At 54.0% G+C, this 18,733-nt stretch overlaps 7 protein-coding genes across 7 annotated transcripts; 3 read left to right on the top strand and 4 right to left on the bottom strand.

Annotated features, from left to right (window-relative positions):
- Nucleotides 1-1,250: 1,250 nt before the first annotated feature.
- Nucleotides 1,251-1,484, top strand: CPAR01_02033 (uncharacterized protein; the record flags this gene model as incomplete). The annotated part of the gene is made up of 1 exon (XM_060486321.1): nucleotides 1,251-1,484. A coding segment is annotated over one exon (234 nt), but the record flags the coding sequence as incomplete, so codon positions are not given.
- Nucleotides 1,485-2,305: 821 nt separating this feature from the next.
- CPAR01_02032 (uncharacterized protein) lies at nucleotides 2,306-2,983 on the bottom strand (the record flags this gene model as incomplete). The annotated part of the gene is made up of 2 exons (XM_060486320.1): nucleotides 2,306-2,375; nucleotides 2,625-2,983. 2 exons carry the CDS (start codon nucleotides 2,981-2,983, stop codon nucleotides 2,306-2,308), a joined length of 429 nt encoding a protein of 142 aa, XP_060353648.1.
- Nucleotides 2,984-4,040: 1,057 nt separating this feature from the next.
- On the bottom strand, nucleotides 4,041-4,397 carry CPAR01_02031 (uncharacterized protein; the record flags this gene model as incomplete). Its single annotated transcript, XM_060486319.1, has 1 exon — nucleotides 4,041-4,397. The coding sequence occupies one exon, from the start codon at nucleotides 4,395-4,397 to the stop codon at nucleotides 4,041-4,043; it is 357 nt and encodes a 118-aa protein (XP_060353647.1).
- Nucleotides 4,398-6,199: 1,802 nt separating this feature from the next.
- Nucleotides 6,200-8,018, top strand: CPAR01_02030 (BTB/POZ domain-containing protein; the record flags this gene model as incomplete). Its single annotated transcript, XM_060486318.1, has 3 exons — nucleotides 6,200-6,434; nucleotides 6,497-6,796; nucleotides 6,844-8,018. 3 exons carry the CDS (start codon nucleotides 6,200-6,202, stop codon nucleotides 8,016-8,018), a joined length of 1,710 nt encoding a protein of 569 aa, XP_060353646.1.
- A 2,118-nt stretch (nucleotides 8,019-10,136) lies between these two features.
- CPAR01_02029 (uncharacterized protein) lies at nucleotides 10,137-12,084 on the bottom strand (the record flags this gene model as incomplete). Its single annotated transcript, XM_060486317.1, has 2 exons — nucleotides 10,137-11,666; nucleotides 11,728-12,084. 2 exons carry the CDS (start codon nucleotides 12,082-12,084, stop codon nucleotides 10,137-10,139), a joined length of 1,887 nt encoding a protein of 628 aa, XP_060353645.1.
- Nucleotides 12,085-13,834: 1,750 nt separating this feature from the next.
- CPAR01_02028 (cytochrome b5-like Heme/Steroid binding domain-containing protein) lies at nucleotides 13,835-14,754 on the top strand (the record flags this gene model as incomplete). Its single annotated transcript, XM_060486316.1, has 2 exons — nucleotides 13,835-14,143; nucleotides 14,248-14,754. The coding sequence occupies 2 exons, from the start codon at nucleotides 13,835-13,837 to the stop codon at nucleotides 14,752-14,754; spliced, it is 816 nt and encodes a 271-aa protein (XP_060353644.1).
- A 1,168-nt stretch (nucleotides 14,755-15,922) lies between these two features.
- On the bottom strand, nucleotides 15,923-16,933 carry CPAR01_02027 (extracellular serine-rich protein; the record flags this gene model as incomplete). Its single annotated transcript, XM_060486315.1, has 3 exons — nucleotides 15,923-16,223; nucleotides 16,445-16,784; nucleotides 16,885-16,933. 3 exons carry the CDS (start codon nucleotides 16,931-16,933, stop codon nucleotides 15,923-15,925), a joined length of 690 nt encoding a protein of 229 aa, XP_060353643.1.
- Nucleotides 16,934-18,733: the final 1,800 nt, after the last annotated feature.

Below are 18,733 nucleotides of genomic sequence, written 5' to 3'. Positions count from 1 at the left end.
TCAATAACCGAATAAGATGGACGACAATACATAGTAAGTGCCGTCGGTAGCTTGCTTGGGCAGCTGTGCGAATACCTAGTACCTACATAGATCCGTCAGCAGCACACCACCACCCGCGGCCAGGATGGCCGGTCATGATGAAGCACCAAGCAAGCTAGTCACGCACAGATACACGTTATTATCTTGTGGCGGATAGGCATCCAAAGGCAATAGTCCAAACTCGAGGCACCCCAAATCCCCAACGTGAAGTGTAAAGGAGACGTGAGGGCCAGGTAGCTGACCCTGCCCTGCCTTCATTGCTTGGCTTGGAGGAACGAACGGCTTCAAGCGTTCCCGGCCAGAGACACTTCCAAAAATACACGGCATGTCTATAGCGGACTTGTCTCCAGAAACTCAGAGACAACCCACAGTTTCTGGGGCTCAGCGGGTGTCACTAAGCGGCCTCGACTGTACCTAAGCCTGGAATTCCCCTGGCCCGTTTGATCCACTCAAGCTTCCTCTAGCACGAGCTGTCCCCGCCGTCCGAATGTGATTGTGCAGAAAGCCGGCCGAGCCATCGCAAGACTGCAAATCGTCTTCCAGGGTTGGAGGATGGAAGGCCAAGATGAAGTGGAAGGAGTGGATATGGCATGGCTTGTGGTGGGCCAGTTGCATAGTGCCTGTCAAAGATTTCCCCAACAAACATGAGGTAAGGTGGTAAGGTACCCCATCTGTAAGGCCAGTTGTGGAAGCCGATTCGAGGTAACTGAGCAGGAGCCTGTCAAGGTCGGGAGATGCGCAGCCAGTGAAAGCCACGCCTAGAGTATCTTCATCTCCAGGGCCTGGAAAAACTTCGTGTTGACCACCTTGATCTATTGCAGGAGCATGATGGGGCCGAGGGGCATGCGACATAAATCGTTGACGTCCGTTAATAAGAAATGATTGCCGCCCTGGTGTATCCGTACACGAATAAGCAGCGAGAGGCCGTCACTGATGATCGGTAACCCCTGAGAGGAGCTTCAGCCTTCGAGCTTCAACTACCTCCTAAACTCGAGGAGGGATGCTCAGCACAACGACGTCCGGCTGAAAACCAACAATTCCTCGGCTGAACCGTCCGGCCGGGAACTATCCGTACCGCTTGCGCGATTGTGTTTGGGGCGCCGCAGTGGCGGTTGAGGCGAATGTTGTTTTTGGTTTTGGTGTCGTTGTGGTAAAGTAAGAATCCGCGCCTACCGCGTGCGCGCGCCGCGAAATGCGCGATACGGCAATCTGTACTCATACAACATGCGCTTCGCGGCATCTGTTATCCGATCGTTGCCAGGGCCTGTCCAAATCTCGGAGCCTGCCTAGTCTGTCCGGATCCTTTAAGCATGTCTTGTGATTCCGGACGGTTAGATGTCATGGGCGTCATACGTCTCGTGGTGGTGGTGGTCGCGCTGATCACTTTGGGCGCGGAGTGTGGTCCGAAGTCTCCTCCTCGCCCACCGCATTCCCGTTACGTGTGACGGCGCCGGGTCTGAGAGGAAATAAAGTACGGATACGTCCACTTTCCCATCCCGTCTGAGAGTAGGCAAAGTCTCTCTCACAGACCATTGACAGGTCCAACCTTGGTGCCAACGCATCTCGGACTGTGACATGATCCTCACCTAAGCAACTCAATGTGAGCAACGGGCGAGCTAGTTGTCGCCTTGCTGCATCGCACGTTCAGTCACTAAACCCTTCCCTGGATATCTTGCGAGCGCCTCAGGCTCAGGCCTTGTGCCGGGTCGTCCTACGTACTTCTTGCTCTCGCCTAGCGCTGGGCTTCATGGCTTTCTGGCTTTCTGCCCTTCCAACAACCAGCCAAGCCAAGCCTCCCTTCATCCATATTCCTTTGCTTCATTCGTCGATCTCTAATCTTGCCCTGGCCCCCAATCATCTTCTTCGGCAGGCTGTCTCACCCCTAGGGCGTGCCCGTAGAGAGACGTCCTTGTTCCCGACAGATTCATCGTTCGGATCCAGTTGCTGCCCAGGTGGGGTGGATGGGAAAGTTTGATCGATCCCTTCCCTTCATTTTCGACATAACTCACCGGAGCGTGAGCGTGTACCATATGACAAGCCGGTCTTGTTGGTCGATTGATACTTGGTAAATACGGGAAGAACAATAGCCGCATCCCACGCGTGACAAGCCCCTGAGCCCCCGAGAGAGGTAGGTCGCAGGGTGTCCATCGCAGGTTCCAGGGAGCGTATGGTTGCAAGAGGCTATAATACGGTTTGGACGGCATGTTCCATCTCTCGTCCCATACTCTGCGACAATCAATCCAAGGTCCACATCCATTCTTCCCTTTTATCCGCCGAGAGCATTTGCGACGAATTCTCGCGCTTCTTCGGGCTCCAGATTTGCCCCGCGATAAAGGCTGTGCATGCAGGCAAAGTCAGTATGCTAATTTCGGCCTCAACTGTTTCTGTCTCTAGAGAGCGCTGGCCACTGCGAGCTTCTAGTCCGACTATCCGGCACCGCCTAGAGCACCAAGACCATTCATTTCGTTTCAGCGGCTATTGTCCGCCGGTGGGATGGGTACCTATTTGGTTGATTCTGTGGACGGACGGGGTTCCGTGACCGTCTGGCTGTTCCCGAGGAAAAATAAGGTAGGTCGGCTCCGTACATTAGCTGACCTTTGTTAAGACAGATCGTGGGATTGTGTGAAGGGCCCGATCTGGTCTCTGGCAATCGATATTTCTCCGGGCCTTCCAAAGCGCGTCTGATTTCGGTGGCACCAATGGCCACCAATAGATGCCAAAGTTGCGGATTAGTGATTAGTAGGAAATAGGAGTCTCGACCGCGCTGCTGAGAGCCTGAGACAATTTTGTCGCTGCCGGATCGGCCAGAGCTGCTTTTTCCTGCAAAGCGGGACAAGGAACACGGCTTCCAAGATCTTGGCCAGACCTCGTTCAGTGTTATCTCTCCAGCACCACCAGTTGGCCAGCCGGCTCCAAGGGACGCGTGCCGTTGACGAAGGGGCATCCTTGTGCTGCACGAGGTAATACCTCGAAAATAGCAAGGCCTTGAAACTGGCCAGCACGACATATCGGGTCGTAATAAAGTAAGTCCCCACGAAAGCCCCCTCAGATTCAGTGTTAGTGGGGTCCAGATGCGGTCCGTTGTGGTGGGAAGCTCGCAAGTCGGCTCCGAGCAATTCTCCTAGAGTCCTAGGAGGGACTCGGGAGGGCGTGGTGCACTGGCGCGCACCGAGACAGCCGACGAATCCAACAAACGGTGTTGCAAGTCGACGAATGGACCGTCAAATCTCGAACCTTGGGTGTGCCGCAAGTTCGGTTCCGGCATCGGGTTCGTATATTGTATTTGTGCAGTGCTAGTTCGAAACGCGTTGGGGAGGGGATGTAATTCCAGGATCCGGCTTTGGGCCAATGGGCAAGCTTTGGAACGATCGCAGCGCGGCCCTGACTTTGCGGGCGTCTAAGCAGTGCCAGACTGCCAGTGTGAGTGAGCAGAGGATTCGACCCGCAACTCGGCCGAACAGGCTTTATTGGAGCTGCGGCAGCTATTATGCAGGTCGTACTCCGTATGTATGTGTTGGCAGCGGAACGAGGCGAAGTGAAAGCCGGAATAGAGCATCTGAGATCATGGATGGGCGTGCAGTAGGCTCCGTCAACGTCAAAGAACGGAATAAAGCATCCCTCATACGACAATTGCCGCGAACAGCTTCGTGTCGGTGCAACGAATGTGGTACGTACCTCTCAGTCAGCTCCCCATGTCAAACTGTGCGAAGGGACGAGCGAACGGTTTGAGCGGGCGAGAGGAAGGCATTACGTGTTGCGGCGCAACAACAGACACAACGGAAGAGAAGAGTTCGGGATTGGAAGACCGAGAACTACGATGTAGGTACTCCATACTGTGGTGAGGTAAGGTGAGTTAGGGCTCGCCGAATGACGATCGACCAACAGGCCCCCGGACGGGACAGCAGATCATCAGTCGAGTTTGGTGACAGAAGGTTTGGTTCCCGCGGTGCTGGCCTTTTTGACGCAAAGCTTCACGATGTAGCGAGGTTGTCAGTCTCGGCTCAGGCTTGCCGAAATCGAGGAAGACCTGGCTTGGATGTCTGTAGGTCATGTCTGAAGCAAGAGCAGATGCGATGTGGTTGGTGGGAGCGGGATCTCGAAGACATCGGACGAGGATTCGGAGGCAGAAGTGACGGTAGCATTGTAAGAAGCAACGGCGAAGCCGCGAAGCTGATACTCGGACCAGCATGCTTAAGCTTGCAGCTGACGACGTCTCTCGAGTCTCGAGGCTCGAATTCCGAGTACTGTGTATGCGTATGCGTATCTGTACTCTGTGGGCTGGACACAATGAAGGGCAGCAAAGCAGGCTGGTGGGCAGCGTGCTGGGTGCTTGCTACCGACGCCCGTTGAGGCTGCATGTATCAGGTTGACAAACTAGGGAAGTAATTGACAGTCTTCAGGAGCTCGAGTGCTCATTGAGCTGATTGGCAGGGTAATCTGGAGAATTGTTCTGGAACTTGAAGGGGTCCCTTGCAGCGGAGGGCATCTTGGCGAGGTCGCCAGTCGAGACAGGCAAGCCGCAATTGTAGTGGTACGGAGTAGGTCGAGTCGAGGCGAGTGTCTTGTATAATTGCTTTTGGTGATGCTAGGTCCAGTGCGTTTGACATAGAAAGCCGCAAGAGAGTGGAACGATGGCAATGACGTGTGGATCTCGATGAAGGGGATTCAGTGTCATTTCCGAGTTGGCAAAGTGTTGTCTCCGTAACTAAGGTAAGGTTCCTTGCGGAGTAATTATTCGTACGAATAGTACGGACATGGAGGAAATTGAGGGAAGCCATTGGAATTCGGGGAGCCTCTCTGCCGATGCTGTGGGAAGGTACAGAACGACTTGGACCTTCCATTTGGAAAGTGGTCCACCTCATTCACCTCGGGCAGGGGCCGGCCGGAGACAATTCCGTCGCACAAGGCAGGCAGTTGCAAGCCGCAGTGCGCACTTGCTGCAGAGGCACAGAACTGAGATGGGAAAGAAAGAAAATAAGCACCTTCCACCGGGAAAGCAAGGAGCAGCTCGCCTAGATCCCAAGTGAGACTGGCGTTCTCGCTTAGCACTTTGAGGTGTCTACAGTGAGGTTAGCGCCACGGGAGCCCCGAACGTCTGGCGCTGACAGAGCATCGAGCCGGTTTTAGCGCACTTGAAGCTACCGCACTCAAGTGTCTTAGTGGTACAACCTACAGTCTGATTGGACAAGCGCCGGGAATAAGGTAAGCTTCCACACAGATCAGACACCCAACCTCCGTCGGTTAATTCCAGGCAACGAACGACATGATGGGAAAGTATTCCCGCCGACGAATTTTGGCCAGTTGGTACCAGGGCATTTTGACATTCCCGGTCCCTTCCATTCCATCCCCCGAGTTTCTGCCTACACCTCCAAGTTCCAGGCTTCCAGCCCCCTCTCAGATGGAACCTGACCGTTCCGCGTCAATTCATCCTCCATGACGGGGGAGTAAGGTAGCCGTACGGATCCCATACCTTTAGCAATTCTGCGCTTACTGTGCCGCTCGCATACACAACAAGATTAGACTCATCCCTACCTTACCTTACCTTGGAAAGACAATACACACTATCTCTTCCAGTCTCCGTCCCTTCCGACGTTACCTTATCTCAAGAACTTAAGCTCGTCGCCTGCTCGAACCCCGACCTTGCGCCGTTTGAACTACAATCTACAGGCCTCCCCCCGGTCTCTCGAGCGGTAATGGACAAATCGTAGAGCTGTATCCATACCTTACTTTTCTCCTTCTAGGGGAGGGTTACTTTCGCGTAGATTTCCGTTTCGCGGAACAACCTCAACCACCTCACCACCAATCCAAGGCCCCTCGTCTTCAAGCTCCCAGCCCCTCGTTTGCTCGCTCATTCGCGCGCAATCATCAAGTGCTCTAGTCAAACGTACTTTGGGTCATGTTGTCGTCGTCGTCGCTGCTGTCGTCATCATCTTCTTCATCGTCGTTGTCGTTGCCATCTGATGTCAATGCCCATGGTTCGTGCTTTAACACCGCGGCGCAAGAAGACAAGGCTCTTCGCAAGCTTTGCTTCTAAGTAAACCAATTTCAACTCTGCCAGTCACGCCACCTACATTCACACAACCTCTCCATCTCGGCACATCGAGCCGAGTTGCCGTCCGAGTCGCGAATCTTGGATACGATCAGACAACACGGCGGCGCCATGGTTCAACAAGCGCAATCCGATTCTCAACCTCAGCGTCGATCAGCTGCCGCCGACATGTCCGTTGCCAACAACACCAGCGCAAGATCCCAACACCCATCAAAGAGCCCAGCGCCACCTCACGATGAGGCTCAGGTCGCCAAGATCCCTCACTTCCTCCCTCACGAGCGTGTCTTTCCCATACAGATAGGCAATGAGCTGTTTAAGCTCTCCGGTGCATCCATTTCATCTGATGGTACGTTCCTAAATCCCTGCCGTGCCCACTTCTCTCAGTCCTGTCTTCTGTGTAATGCGAAGTCGCCGCCCGGCGTTGCGCCGCGATCCACCGCGATCCGCGCAAGGCGCCCAAGACAAAACACCATGCTGACCCTTCTCCCCTGTCTTCAGCGCCGTCGTACTTCTCTCAGTACTTTTACTGCCAGGTCAAAAAGGCACAAGAAACCGGCGAGGACCTCTCCAATGCCATCCGCACCTTGTACATCGACCGCGACCCCCAGACCTTTGCCGACATTTCCCTCCACCTCCAAGGCTATCATGTTAAACCCCGAGACGGCACGCACTTTGTGCGACTTTTTGCCGACGCCCAATTCTATAGCTGTGCGTGCTTGCTGGATTCAAGTCCTCGGCGTTTACGACTAACACAGCTCTGGCAGTGCCCAAGTTGATATCACAGCTCTATGAGGAGTCAATATTCATCTCCATCGGCCACCGCGAGTTTCAGATCCCCCGCGATATCTTCACCGACCCAGGCAATTCGCCAAACTTCTTCTCCCTCGGCTTCGCAGTCTTCTTCTCGAACCCCGAAGACCTGTTCCCCGGCCTTGACCGCGAAGGCCTCCTCCGCCCGCCCTCCATCCTACCGCCGTCCGTCCCGAACCGCTCCGCCGATACCTTTGCCGAGATCCTACACCTGCTACGCGGATACCCCGTAACGATCCGTAACGAGTCGCACCGCGCCGAGCTACTACGAGACTGCCGCTACTTCAATTTCAAAGGCCTGGAGCAAAAACTCATCCCCCACCACATCAGCCATAACCAGAGCCGCCGGCGCGAGGAAATCCTCCTACGCCTCGAAGACATACTAAAAAGCGGCATCAGCGTCGCCGCAGACGTCTCGGCTTCCCCCGCCGACCACCTCTCCGGCTGGGTAAACTACGCCCGCCCCTACGTCGACGACCGCGCGGCGGAGCTGGTCCTCGAAATCGGCGGCGAGAGCACCCGCCTCCACTTCCACCACAGCTCCGGCTCCGTCCGCGCCGAGTTCTTCAAAGACACCCGCGCCCGCGTGGCACGCCTTTTCGAAGTCGTGGCCACCAAGCTCAACCTCCCGCCGACGACGCAACCCCTAGGCCTCCTCATGGCCTCGGGCGGCGCCGGCAGCCAGCCCCCGACACCGGGACACACCCCGCTCAGCGAGGACCTCGTGCGCGTGTCCATCGACAGCGACACCTCCATCACCCTCGACGGCAGACCACACACCCTAGACTTTGAAGACCTACAGCCCACCACCGCCAACAACAACAACCCCATGTCCGCGGCCTCGAGCACAGCCGAATCACCCACAGCAACGACAGCGTTCCAGCCCAACTCGCGCAAGAGGAGACGGGTCGACTCCCACGGCTTCGCGACGGCCGCAGGCCAGGGTCAAGCGGCGCTCGCGGCCGAGGAGTGGGTAGTTCGGACGGGCCAATGGAGGCTCAAGATCCAGGGTTCGCGCGGCGGAAAGAGCTCCGTCGAGTGCGTGCTCGTCGCCGTCAAGCTCGACGCATATAGCTCGGAGAATGCAAGGAATGCAACCAGGGGGTTCCTGAACGGATGATAGGGGGGGGGGGGGCTGCCTGCTTTAGACGGACACCACCAATATGGGTTCGAACCGCTTTTCTCCCCCGCCTTCCGGTGTTGAATCTTTTCACAATCGTTCGATATAGGTCGCAAAGTTGGGATATCCAATGATGTTTGAGGAGTTGTTTGGGATCCTTGTTTTTTTTGTGTTCCCAGGGGGGCGGGCGGAAAAGCGATGGGAAGTGGATATACTATACTACCTTCTTGCATGACGTTACGACTTTTTTTTTTTGATATTTCTTTGCTATACTTTATGCTACCTATACCATCACCAACTATCAACAACGTCGAAAAAAGTAGGAGGAGTATTTTCGAGGCGAGAGACATTTCAAGAGAGAAAGGGGGTTAGAGGGGGGGGGGGGTTTCAAAGACTGCATCACTCCCGTACTTGCTGCAAAAGTCTAGCTAGAGAGAAATTTTGAATATCGTCTTGGTTCAAACACCTGCTCCATCGGTATATAGGAAAGGATCTCTGCTCCGTGACATGGTTTTTCGAAGCCTCATTAGACCTCTTGCCTTATATCCCCGCGCAAAAGAAGAAAAGTAATCGAACAATGAACCAACGGCACCTACTGCAAAGTCGTGAAAACATCAAAACACCATTTTCAAAATAGAGCTCTTCAAATTTTCGACAGAACAAAATTCTCTACGAAACCGGGTTTCGAACGCGCCAGTATCCTTGCTCTCGGGAATGCATTCTTGTCTCATCACCGTTCATCCAAACTCCACGCTGAGTTATTGCGAACTATCAAATATCATTCCAAGCAGGGCCTCTTCAAATATAAACAAAGCAAAAACCTTGTGATGATCCCAATTCGAACCCGCAAAAATCTCTACTCTGAGCATCCTCACATCTCACCACTTGTTCACTCAAACTACCCGCAAAAAAAAAAATAGTCTCAAACACTAAATCACCTTCCACCTAAACCTCCACGTCTACATAATCCCATACTCGCAATCAAGAGGTACTTGACTATAAACCAGCCGTGGAAAACGAAGCAAAAAAACAAAAGGCTAAGCCGACCTATACGTGGTTCATCACCATATATAGCCGGTATAGCCCTCCTAGTTCGGAATCATACCGTTCGGCCATAATGGCTTTCACGGCTGACAGGTCACGGAACCGGATTACGGGAGAGTGTTGGACCTGGGTGGGCTATATACCCTGACCTTGCTTGAACGAGAAACGCCTCTGTTCCATCAGGGTTACGAGGAAAGTGTATGGCAGTGGGCCATTTTCATGGCGACACGGACTGGGGATCAGCAACATTACCAAGTATGTCAAGACAGATGGGTCGAAGGCGAGGCGTTGGCCAGGTCTGACGGGTGCGGTAGAGAGAAAAAGACACAATAGTTTGACTGGCTGAAGTTGGGGTGCTAGATCTCGGTGATGACATGATGGTGGGAGACTTGAAGAAGAGAATGTAGAACAAGGTCAAGGGCCTCAATTAAGTATCGAAATAAGGCAAGGCAGCAGCAAAAAAACAACAATAAGCAATACTATCATCAATCCAGCCAACCCCCCTCCTCATTTTCATCGTCATACAAGAAACCAGAAAAAAGACAAGAATGCTAACCCGCCCCCGGTGGTATGTACTGTGTCGTCAAGGTTGGGGAATCCAAACTCCTCGTCATAAAGAGGGGGTCAACAGGAAAAAACACAAGGAGGCCGTTTCTCCGTTTACCCTCCCCATTTTGTCCAAGAACGCCGCGACCATGCTGCAGACGACATGTACCGGTCAGAGAGGAAAGGATGAGATGAAAAACAGGCCGGATGAATGAACAAAAACTCCTCTCCAAAATAGAACTCCTGGAAGCTCCCGCGCTTTCCCAATGGACCACCGTAAACGCCCTGCTTTTTGTGCACAAGTCTGATTTTTCATACATCTGTCAACCATCCAAACGAGCCACGTGAGAGAGGGTCCCGGGTGAGCTTCCATAGGCGATGTCGCATGCCCTCGTTATGCCACTGAACTGTCTGTGGATTGACCGGGCTGTCAGAAATTGCCGGTGGTGATTCAATGTCCTCGAGGGGCATGTTCAGCTTCACTCTGCGGTCAATGGTGGACGAGGCCGCCTGGAACCGAAAGGGACTCTATGCCTTGGCCTTGGGAACCGTCTGACCGGCGGGGGCGCTAACATCTCGCCGCTCGCCGGCGCCCTCAATCATCTTCTTGCGGGGTGTCGCAGTGCCTTGGGCGATGGACTTGGCGCGTCCGCGACGTTCGCGGATACGAGCCAGGGCCTCCTCGCGGGTCATGGTCGGGGTCATGGCGGGGTTATTGATATCAAAGGACATTTGGCAGTCACCGCCAGAAGGTGTACGCGCACGCTCGAACCGAGGCTGTGGTCGAGGCTTATCGTCGCGGACGGGGACGGTTGTCGTCGTGGTCTTGGTGTAGAAAGCTGCGGAGGTGTGGGGTCGAAGTGTATCATCGAGCGATGGCGAGGGGCCCCTTGAGGAGCGGGATGCCGGGCGTTCCTCAGTGTCGGGCATGGTGGGGATGGAAGGGAGAGGTGCGGTGTGGACTTCACCGTAGGCACCACCGTGGGGTGCATTGAGAAGTGATGCCAGAGACATACGTTCTTGCGCAAGAACAGCAAAGTCTGGGGGTTCGAGGGAGGGCGTCCGCGAGTATCTCTCTGGAGCATCGTGTGGTGTAGGAGGTTCGTTGGGGGACTCCTCACTTGACTCGTTCACTCGTCTTCCTCGTTCTTCCTGTGCCTCGATCTCGTCGGCTTCTTGCTGTGAAACAGTTCGGAAAATACCCTCACGGGCACAGAAGATGGTGCTTCTCCTCTCTTCCTTGGATCTCCTGTGCGCAGCTGGCTTCTTGAAGGGAGCGTCTTCGACTGGCGGGCTCAATGATGCCCTCAATGATGGAGACGATTCCCTACCTCCACGGAGGAGAACCAGATCGCTGGCATCGGCAATCTCAGCTGGCGGCATCAGTCTGCGCTTGGGTGACAAGATGCTCGCTCTGTTTGAAGCCAGGCTTTGCCTCGGAGAGACGAGGCTTCTTCTCCTGTGAGACTTGGCGCATGGGCAGCAACGCAATTCGCACTCTGCCTGAAGGAAATCGACGAGCTCCTGAGCACGATCCGCACGTTGACGCTCCCATGACACCTGGAGTGACAGCTCCTCGATCTCCCCTTCGCTGGCGGCGGATGAGATGATGTCGACTGTGGAGAGAGAGAAGCGCGGTCCCTTCTTCTTTGGCGAGGCAAACTCGTCGTCGGGCGCGGCGTTGGCCGTCTTGGGCAGGGGGATACGGCCTTCGGCGGCGATACGGGCGACCTCTTCCTCCTTGGCGAGGGTCTTGTAGACGTCGCGTTCCTGTTCGAGCATCTTGATGCGCTCGAGAGCCTCGCCGAGTTCCTGCTCCATGCCTACCATCTGGTAGCGAGCTTGGAAAGCTTCTTCCTCGCGGGCCTTGTTGCGCAACTTCTCGGCATCGAGGTTGTCGGAAGCGAGGCGCCAGCCTTCGCGAGAAGCCTTTAGTTCTTCTTGGAGCTTGATGATTTGGGACTCGTTCTTGAATGTCTTTTTGCGTGCGAGCTTGATTTCCTTCTCCCATGCTGCTTTCGTGTGTGCGTAGGTTTCCTTTGCGCGACCGTATTGTTCCTGGAGGAGACATTAGTATGAATGAGTTGCATCACCCCGGAAATGTAGCAGATGAGCGTACCATGACGGTTTCGAGACGCTCGCTCACGCGCTGCTCTCGCTCTTTGCCCTTTTCCAGCTGCACGCGCAAGACTTTGGACTCGTCCTTGTACCTACGCAGCTCGGTCTCGGCCTCCTCGCGACCCAGCATGGCGCGCTTGAGGGCGGCATCAGCGGTCTTGCGCTCGAGAGTCTTCGACTGCATGGCGAGATTGTTGAACTGGGAGATCTTCTCGTGGACGGAGCTATCTCGACCTCCAGGACTACTGCGAGGTGAGGTAAATAGGTTACGAGCTTGTTGGGTTTTGTTGGCCCGGTCTGGGGTCATTGGGCTCAATGGGCCGCCCGGTGAGGACGGTGGTTCGGCGCTGTCGGCCATGGTGGTGATGGCGTTTCTGTGGTTATCGCGACGAGGTATCTGTCATGCAGGTTGCGTGATTGATGGAGAAGTTGTGCGTTGAGGGTTTGTCTACTTCGAGGGGGTGGTGCTCGAAGACGTCTTGCATGTGTCGCGGCGTGCGAGGATGACGATGATGGCGTTTGGAGTTGAGAAGAAACCCTTAAGGGAGGTGGTATGGATCATGTAGGGTAAGGTAGGTCGACAGCAATAGAAGCCAAAAGTAAAGGTGTATGTAGCTGATTCCCAGTCCAGGTTGAATTGAGGTGTGGGTTGGGGCAGCAAGAACAGGTGGGCGGCTGTTTACAGTGCGGGCGCTGGAGTTCCTGCAGGTGGGTTGTCTGGGTGACGCGGCGGATTGGTCTAGCGAAATGGCTCATTTGGCCATGGGATTGGCTGAGGGTCGAGTGACATGTGTAATCAGCTCCACTTTTGGGCGAAGAACCGAAAGAGAAAGAAAAAAAAGACGTTTGGCCTAAAGAATTATTTCGACGTCGGGCAGCTGCTCAATGCGGTAAGTCACTCGGTATAACGATCTTTGTATTTATGGAAGGGTTCTTGGGTTGATATAAAACAACTTAGGGGATATGTGCATGAAGATACCTAAGCTATGGTAAAGGTAGGTAGGTACCTTTGGGAAGGTGCAGGAGGAGGGAAAGAAGGGATGGCGATGGATTAAATGGCTTTCTTCCCTCATCCTCTCCCTGAATCCTTCTAGCTCAAACACTTGCACGGAATACTACGGTACACTATGTACGGAGTAATGTATGGTTTAAGCTCCCGGTCCAGAGATGGAGGGTTTCTGCTTGTTGCATCTGAAGATTCCCCAACCTGCATTGTGTCGCACAAGTGGATGCCCGCTATCCGTACCAGAGCCTTGCCTTTTGATCGTTCTGACCAGGGTCACAGCTTCTGGAAGCTCTACCCGTATCCGTAAGGTACTCTGTATCTGTGCCTTCCAGTAATGTACTAAACCTCACCTATGAGGTAAGCAGCCACGCATGAACACAGCTTGAGGCTTTGCACTTTCCCATTAATTGACCTTTTCCTGAGGTACGTACTCCGTAACCTCAAATGCTTCCGTAAGCAGCTCTAAGGCTCTAACCTATCCTGGAGAGCTGCCACCGGCTGCCACTTTATGTGTAACTGCTGCGTCTCCAGGGAATCCTCCTGCATTCTTGCCAGTTTTGCCAGAGTCTCCAAAAAGCGGCAAAGTGTCTTCCAATGCTTCTCTACATCAGGCCCAAGGGTCCCCAACTTGTCAAAAAAAGAAGAGACCCAGAAAAGGGGGACTCCCATCGGATGGCTTGGATCCGCAGCGACCTATCACAGGCCGTCTAAAAGTCACCTTTTTGTGTCTTGCTCGCTCTCGGCCTCCACCTCATCGCCGTCCCGTTCGCGCCGTAACGTATTAGCCCATTCCATTGCCAGGTTCCGGCGGGGTGTGGAATAAATCTGTCCGCGTACGGATACATACTCCGTACATTTCCATCTTTCTATACCTAGAATCGTGTCCCTTAGGTTCTGTCTGGCTCCATAGACAACGTGACATTTGCACCGCTACGTGTAGCTTCTCAAAGTAGTGCAACGACGTCGATCACTTAAAGTAGCTTCCCCGGCAGTGAGACTTTCCGAACTGGCAACCTTACCTCGAGCTATCCTGCCAGCTACACACCTCACTTCACCTCTCCTCGCCCCTCAACAGACACACCAACAGGCACACACACATACAATGGCCGACGACGCAGCAAACGTGCGGCAACGCAAGCGCGTCGAGGAAGTCGACTCGGACGGCAACGCCATCGACTCGGACGCACCGCCTGTCACCACAGCAGACAAGAAGAAGAAGAGTAAAAAGTCCAAGAAGGAGTCTGTGTACACGGACGAGTACAGCCCCTACCTCGACATCCTCCGCCTCCTCAGCTTCTTCTTCCTCGCCTCGTGCGCCCTGAGCTATCTCCAGAGCGGCGGCGAGAGCTTCTTCTGGGGCCAGAAGAATAAGCCCTGGTACATGAGGCCCGACTACTGGAAGGCCAAATGGGTGCGTGACCAAACAAACCGTTCCCTCTCCCCCTCCCATATTCCCCCAATTCCAGAGGAGTCAACCGAATCGAACGAAAGCTAACCATACCATTTCACAAACAGAACGGCCCCCTCTACCTAACCCCCGAAGAACTCCTCCAATACGACGGCTCCGACCCGACAAAGCCAATCTACCTCGCCATCAACCACACAATCTTTGACGTCTCCGCCAACCCGCGCATCTACGGCCCCGGCGGCTCCTACAACGTCTTCGCCGGCCGCGACGCCTCCCGCGGCTTCGTCACGGGCTGCTTCGTCGAGGACCGCACCCCCGACATGCGCGGCGTCGAAGACATGTTCTTACCCTTGGATGACCCCGAAATCGACCGCCACTGGTCGTACGCCGATATGCAGGCCCTCCAGGCGGAAGAGCGCGCGGCCGCGCAGCAAAAAGTGCACGATGCGCTGAAGCACTGGGTTGATTTCTTCAGCAAGAGCGACAAGTATGGCGAGGTGGGCAAGGTCAAGAGGGAGGAAGGGTGGTTGGAGAAGGAGAAGAGACGGCCGCTTTGTGAGCAGGCGCAGAAGGGTCGGGTGAAGAGGGTTGTTCCTGGACAGGAGACCAACTAAGGCCGCCTAGACTGATGTTCTACCGGCGGTGTCCTTACCGGGATTTGGTGTTTGTGTTGTAAAGATGATTCACTGTAGTATACTAGGGAGGGAGAGAAAGAAAGAAAGAAAAACGCTGTAGTTCGTATAACATGAAGCGGCGGACCTTTCGCGATGTTCGATGTTCGCTCTGCATTTTACGTTGCGTGTGACATGTATGTAAAGAGTTGATCTTGGACAAAGCAGCTGATCTGGAGACACACAGTTCGAATCTACTTGGCAGTTTCGTCAGTAATCTCCTTGCTCGAAATTCGCACTTTTATAGCTGCTGATTCGATGTATGTTTTGCTAGTAGACAAAAGCGCATCAGCTAATGTCACCATGTTTTCTTGATCAGTCCCGGTCGCCAGTTGTACGAAGGAATGGGGTACTTGTAGAGACTTGAAGGCTCTCAACTCGGGTCTTCTTAAGTGCAGCAAAACCAAGAGACGCGAATATGGATGTTGAGGATCAGAATGATGCACATGCAGTTCGGCTATAGCAGATGCTGAAGGACACACAAAGTCGCTGAGAAACGGAAGGGGTGAGACAACGATTATTCACTGCCTTGAGAACATGTCGTGTCAAGATGATGGTAGCCGCTTACTTGACTCTAGTAACACTCGGAATGTGTACCTAGGACATACTAAGCCAAACGCTCATCTCGACGTCAGAGAATGAGGAACTCGATTTGATTCTCAAGCACCAAGCTGATTCCAAGTGTCCGTTGTTATAGTGTCACGTTTCCGAGAACTGGTATAAAGAGAAACAGAAGTTTGAGCATTCCAAGTGCTTGACGAAACGTGCATGTACCGGAATCAACGAGAACTCGATTTAGATGCCATAGCAGAAAGTATAAGATCACGCCGTTTTTCCAACACGGATTCCTCATATACACATGAAGAGCCCCGTCTAGTCTCGTTTCGTTTTTTTGTCTCTTCATACAAAAGTATGCCACCCCTGAGTAAAAAAAAGGAAAAGTGAATGGTATTAAGTTCATCATCACAAAAAATGTTTGTTTACACCCGTAGTAGTAGCCCAGTAGTAGTAGTTCCAGAAACCAAACTCCTGGCCCGTACCCTCTCTCTCCATAACCCCCTCCCCCCTTGAATCGATCCCGAAAAAGCACACAAACAAGGTACTAAACCTCTTACATGAGCAAGAAGGCAGCGCCAAGAGCGAGCAAAAAGGTGCCGGGTGCGCTGAGGGAGACGGCGCCGGCAGTGGGGGGAGACGACGGGGTGGCAGAGGAGCCGCCGCCGCTGTTGGAGCCGCCATTGCCGGAACCGGAGCCACCGTTGCCGGAGCCGCTGCCAGCACCGCCAGTGGGGGAGGCGGAGCCGCCGCCGTTGGAGCCGCCGGCCGCGCCACCGCCGGGGATCTGGGCCTGGGCAACGTTCTTTGCGGCCTTTGCGTAGTTCTCAATGGAACGGGTTGCGTTTGCCTTGGTGCTGTTTTGGAGAGTAAGAGGTTAGCATAAATGTGTCATTCCTGAGTTTTCTTGTGGTTTAGGGGTGTGGCGTGGAAGGGAGGTTGAGGGTGGTGTTCATGCGTCTAGTGTCATCGTCTGAAAGCTGAAACAGGGTGCAGCCACCAAACAACACACGCCAACCAGAGGAATACCGAAACTAGAGGAAATGCAGCGCAAAGCGCAATTAAGGAGTAAACTCACTTCTCGTTGATGACCATAACCATGCCGTTCTGGCAGTGCTTGCCCTGGGAGCAGTAGAGCCACATGGGCGTGGTGGAGTTGACCATGACGGTGAAGACGGGGATCTGGCCCTTGGCGGCGGAGGCGGCGACGGGCTGGTAGCCAGAGTAGACGCCCTTTGCCGAGGTGTTGACGTTGGAGATGGGGATGCACGGGTTGTCAAAGGTGGACTGGACGACGGAGTGGTTGCCGCCGCGGAACTGGAACTGGACCATTGAGCCGACGGGCGCGTTGATCTTCTCGGGGAAGAACTTGAGCGTGTTGTTCGTCGAGGCGACGGAGACGACCTGGACGTCGACGGCTATGTGGAATTTGCGTGTTAGTCGACTGTCCTGCTGTCATGTGCCATGCCTCTCTCTCATTTTCTCTCTCTCTTCTCGGTTCCTCGCGTGAAAGCTTACCCGAAGCGACAGCGGCTAGAGCCGAAACAACCATAGCTGAGATATGCATCTTGAATTTCGAGTTTTCTTAAGAATCCGAGAAAATAGTGTCGTGAATAGGTGGTTGTCGAAAAGACGGAGTCGAGAGAGTGACTACTAAAAAGTTGGAGATATTCGAAGAAATTGGCGACTCGCGCTCTTGGTAGGACTAGCCTCTGGAAGAAGTTGAACAAAATTAAACGTAAACGGAAGAATAAGAAAAGAGAAGCAAATAGGAAATCCCGCCTCGAAGAAGTTGTCAGTGATGGAAATTCTAAAAGAAGAAGGGAACTCGAAAGGGAGGGGGGTGCGAGGGAACGGCATGAATTTAAGCAACCTTCGGGATCGTCCCAAGAATTTGTGTCGCACGTCTCGACGACGAGATGCCAGAACAAGGGACCCTCAGACCCCTGCTCGGGCGGCCTTCCTAGCCTCAGGGTGGTGCCTGGGGTTGTCGTCTTGCATCTGAACAACCGTGACAACCAGAATGATGCCCACCCCCGACGGCGCGACATCAGTTGTGTACAGCCGACAGGGGGGTAAGGCGACAAGGCGAAGGGATGAGGCATGGGTGGGCAGGGCCTCTGGAACGTGTGGTAGTGCTGCACTGGGGGTCGAGTGGTGGAGGCGAGGACTTGAAGCGAGGCGAAGGGGACCATTGGCAGCATCGTGTGTGCGATTTGCCATTGCGAGGAGGTAGGAAAAAGCCAGGGGTGTGTGAGGGAGGCTGATGCAGCAGTGGTTGAAACACGTTTTGACCATCACAGCCGGGCCATGGGTATGAGAGCCTTACCCTGCATACCCGCCGTACCATGTATGTCTCTTGTCTGCTCAAATTGTGTGCATAGGGACCTGAGGATAGGTCAATGATGGGCTTGTTGAGTGCAGCCTAGGACAAGCAGAAACACATCAAGACCCGACCTTGCAGGAGATTGCCTGTCTTCTCTGGTATTGGGAGATAGAGAGAGGAAAAGCCTTGCTTTGCACTTGCTTGCTGCTCTTTGTCGCCGTCGGTGGATTCTTTTCTCAATGCTTGGCAGACTGGACATGCAGGTCAATCTGGCTTATACCACCCAGTAGTAGCTAATAAGATGGATTTGCCGCAAGGTGCCGTGTAGGGAGCCCTTGTTACCCGTCGTCAGACTTGTCAGAAGCGTGGATGGATGATGGATCATGGAGTAAGTAGTACGGGGAAAACCCAAGCCAAGACGCGCGGAAGGATAAGAGTCCAGTAAGGATTGGTGGAAGCCGTTCTAGCCGATCCTTCTCCTCCTCCGACATCTTTCATGGAAAGAAATGAAGGGATCTGGATACGTTGATCCGAAGGGTACGCAGCATGGTTGGAGTTGCTTAGACCTTGGACTAAGATACACGTCGTCGTAGTTGCGGATGGATCGTTGGGCGCACTACGCCACGCCACGCCACGCCACGCCATGCCGCGGCATGTTCAACGTCAACTGATGATTGACGGGCCGGGGATGAGACCAAAGGAGACAACCTGAGGGCTGAGAGAGAGCGAGAGACAGGAAAAGGCGGCAATTGGGTTTCGTCAACGCCAGGGCGGTCTATGCCTTAGCACGTAGACACCCGACCTATTTGCGGTTGGCGGCATTCGACGCCCATGCTCTGGTATGCTTCACGATGTGGTGGGTTGTAACGTCAAAGTCGTCAGATTTGGGACCAGACCGATCTTGACAGCATGAGCAAGGCCAGACAAGACAAGAAAAGAACAGCAGGTGTAACGGCAGTTCGTCCGCCTCTAGTCCTGTGACCTGTTGGGAAGAAAAGTCATCTCATCAAGACATCAGCCCGTTCTGCCCGTCAAACCACA

This window comes from Colletotrichum paranaense (assembly GCF_030867605.1).
Source record: "Colletotrichum paranaense strain IMI 384185 chromosome Unknown Scaffold_2.1, whole genome shotgun sequence".
Classification (NCBI taxonomy): domain Eukaryota; kingdom Fungi; phylum Ascomycota; class Sordariomycetes; order Glomerellales; family Glomerellaceae; genus Colletotrichum; species Colletotrichum paranaense.
This window is presented reverse-complemented; position numbering and strand designations above follow the sequence as displayed.